The 3341-nt window shown below is 47.2% G+C and overlaps 1 protein-coding gene across 1 annotated transcript; it reads left to right on the top strand.

The window, feature by feature from the left end:
• Nucleotides 1-281: 281 nt before the first annotated feature.
• LOC138870269 (uncharacterized) lies at nucleotides 282-2822 on the top strand. The gene is made up of 2 exons (XM_070148065.1): nucleotides 282-468; nucleotides 1546-2822. The coding sequence occupies exons 1-2, from the start codon at nucleotides 282-284 to the stop codon at nucleotides 2820-2822; spliced, it is 1464 nt and encodes a 487-aa protein (XP_070004166.1).
• The last annotated feature ends 519 nt before the right edge of the window (nucleotides 2823-3341 follow it).

Below are 3341 nucleotides of genomic sequence, written 5' to 3'. Positions count from 1 at the left end.
AAGGAAAGGGAGAAGAGTAGAAAGAAAAAAAAGAAACAAATAAAGGAAAGTTTGGAGGTACTTAAAAGAAGTCGGAATGACGCATGCAGTCAGAACAAAGACATGATAGAAATGGTTAAACTGCTTAGGAACATTATATCCCCAATGTGCAATTGCAATATTTGTTAAACTCTAACGCTAACAAAGTTTGTTGAATCCAGATTTCGAAACAGTTAGCTCGTTAGAACGTTCCGGCAGATTACCATTACCACACAAGATCTAAAGGGTCCATTCCGAAAAGCATGTCTGGTTCGGACAAAAGTGTTGAGGAGGAAAAGACGGAGATGCAAATGATGAAGGAGGAAGTAGACAGGTTGAGACAAGAGATAGCTGGGATGCACCTAGCCTGGGCTAGGGGACAAACATCACTATTCCCTCCCCCTACTCCTACCCTCTCACCGGCTAGGACTCCGAAACACCCTCCCACTGGTCCATCAACGAGCTTCCCCATTGCCCAATACTATCAGGGGGAAACTTCCTATAATCCCCAAACTTCACCACCCAAACAGAACCCTTCTCCACCAACTGTTCCTATTTTCGTGGCACCTCCACCAGCCACATTGCAAAAATCATCCGATGAACCAGTGTTTCAGGTTCACGACAACTAATACTATCCTCCCAAACTCACCTTCAAAGCACCCAAGCCATACACTTACACCCCTCACCTTGAGCTCCCGGCAGAAACTGAGAGGCCGGCTAAGAATCCGGAGCAAGACGAAGAGCTTCACAAAGTGAAAAGCCTGGAGCAGTCCTTCAGGAATATGCATGGATTGGGCAGCCAAATTAGTGTGGCCTACAAAGATCTGTGTCCCTTCCCCGATGTTCAATTGCCGGCAGGTTTTAAGATGCGAAAGTTTGATCTATATGAGGGACATGGTGATCCCATGGCACATCTACGAGGTTTCTGTAGTAAGATGAGAGGGGTAGGTGGAAAGGATGAGCTGGTGATAGCTTATTTTGGTCAAAGTTTAAGCGGGTCCGCACTGGAATGGTACACGAGACAGGATCCTAGCAGGTGGTATACATGGGTCGATCTAGCACAAGCATTTGCAGGTCACTTCCAGTATAACCTTGAGATCGTCCTTGACCGTCTCACACTGTTGAAACTTGAGAAAAAACCTGGAGAGAGCTTCAGGGAATTCGGATTCCGTTGGAGAGAGCAAGCAGCAAGAGTCGATCCACCAATGAGGGAAGGTGAAATTATGGACTACTTCTTACAAAACACATATCCGCCACCAAGGGCCTACAGGAATCCCCCAGGGCCAGGTTTCCGGGGGAATCAAGCTTTCAGAAATGAAAGGGTGCAGAGACAAAGAACATTCACTGAGCTGGGAGAAACCTATACTGCTTTGTTCCACAAATTAAGGCCGTTAGGTTTGTTGAGTCCTATTGAGCCCAGATTGCCGAATCCCCTTCCCCAAAATATGGACCACTCGGTAAGCTGTGAGTGTTGTTCGGGGGCTCCCGGACATGATACCGAGAAGTGCTGGAAGTTGAAACGTGCAGTGCAAGATCTTATTGACACCAACACGATTAAGGTTCAGACACCGGAGGCACCCAACATCAATCAGAACCCGTTGCCAGCACACCACGAAACCCACATGATCGAGCTTGTGCACGAAGGAGGGGAGCTAAAGAAACCCTCACAGACGGTGATGATGATCCGTGCTAGTCCAAAAGAAAAGTCGACAGGTAGAGAAGAAGTGGTACAGTTGGAAAAGGTAGACGTCAAGCCAGTAGTGGTGATGGGGAAGAGTTCGCCTGTTGTTGTAAAGAATCTAGATGCGGTAAAAGTAACAGTGCGAGGGGTACCAAGCAAGCCAGCATGCATAGGGCCAGTTCTCATCAGGCCAGTAATGCAGATGCCGATAACCAGCGAGAAAGCCGTGACATGGAGCTACAGTAAAGCGATGGTAATGTACAAAGGGAAGGAGGTTGTGGAAGAAGTATGTGAGGTCCAGGGCTTAACTCGTTCCGGAAGGTGTTTTGCTCCCGTAGAGTTAAGAAGGTCCAACCCAGGAGTGGTAAAGAAGCCAGTGACGGAGGAAGAGGCTGAGGAATTTTTGAAGAAAATGAAGGCACAAGACTACTCCATTGTGGAGCAGTTAAGAAAGACCCCAACGCAGATTTCGTTACTATCACTGCTGATCCATTCCAGCGATCATTGCCAGGCACTGATGAAAATCTTAAACGAGGCCCATGTTCCGGATAAAATCTCTGTGAACCATTTGGAGAAAATAGTGCGCAAAATCTTCGAGGTAAACCGAGTGACATTTTCTGACGAGGAGTTGCCAGCAGAGGGTACAGAACACAACAAAGCCCTATACTTGACCGTGAAATGCGAAGACTCGGTGGTTACCCGAGTATTGATTGATAATGGATCAAGTGCCAACATCTGTACTTTGACTACTCTGAACAAGCTGACAGTTGATCATGACCGGATTCACAGGAACAACGTCTGCGCCCAAGGTTTCGATGGAGGTGGTACCGACACGGTGGGTGATATCATACTGGGATTGACCATTGGTCCAGTAGAATTCACCATGGAATTCCAAGTGGTAGACATGGCAGTATCATACAATCTTCTATTAGGGCAACCTTGGATCCATGCCGCCAAAGCAGTGCCTTCTACATTGCACCAGATGGTGAAATTTGAATGGGATAGGCAGGAGATAGTGGTGCACGGGGATGACGGTATAGGAATTGTGAGTGATGTCGTTGTGCCATTCATAGAAACTGATGACGACAAAGGTCCATGGGTGTACCAGGTTTTCTTTCAGTAGATAAAATTTCTGAAGGCGAGGACCTTCCACTTCCCAGAATCGCAGCTGCGACCTTCATGGTAGCCTCGGAAATTCTAAACAGCGGGTTTGTATCAGGAAAAGTTTGGGGGTTGATCTGCAAGGTATGGTCCAGCCAGTTTCTTTGCCCAAGAACCTGGACACTTTTGGGCTAGGATTCAAGCCTACGGCAGCAGATGTAAGGCAGGCTCGAATGTTGAAGAAGAAAATTTGGGTTCTTCCCAAGCCAGTTCCACGTCTTTCCACATCCTTTGTTAGAGGAGGTATCAGAAGGTTGTTAGTCCCCAAAATTCTCGGACCTCTGATTGGGTTAGATGGAGATTTGAATCAGGGTTTTGAAAGGCTGTTCGCCGACGTCAACGTGATAGAAGCTGGAAAAGGTTCCAGTAGGGCGGATATACAGTTTATGGGGCCTAGGGCCAATATCAACAATTGGACAGCTACTCCTCTTCCTACCCGAAGGGAGTCTTGGTAGTAGGCTCTGGATTTTCTTTCTTGTTT

The sequence above is a fragment of the Nicotiana sylvestris genome, chromosome 6 (assembly GCF_000393655.2).
Source record: "Nicotiana sylvestris chromosome 6, ASM39365v2, whole genome shotgun sequence".
Lineage (NCBI taxonomy): Eukaryota > Viridiplantae > Streptophyta > Magnoliopsida > Solanales > Solanaceae > Nicotiana > Nicotiana sylvestris.
The sequence above is the reverse complement of the archived record's forward strand: the minus strand, read 5'-3'. Positions and strand labels throughout refer to the sequence as shown.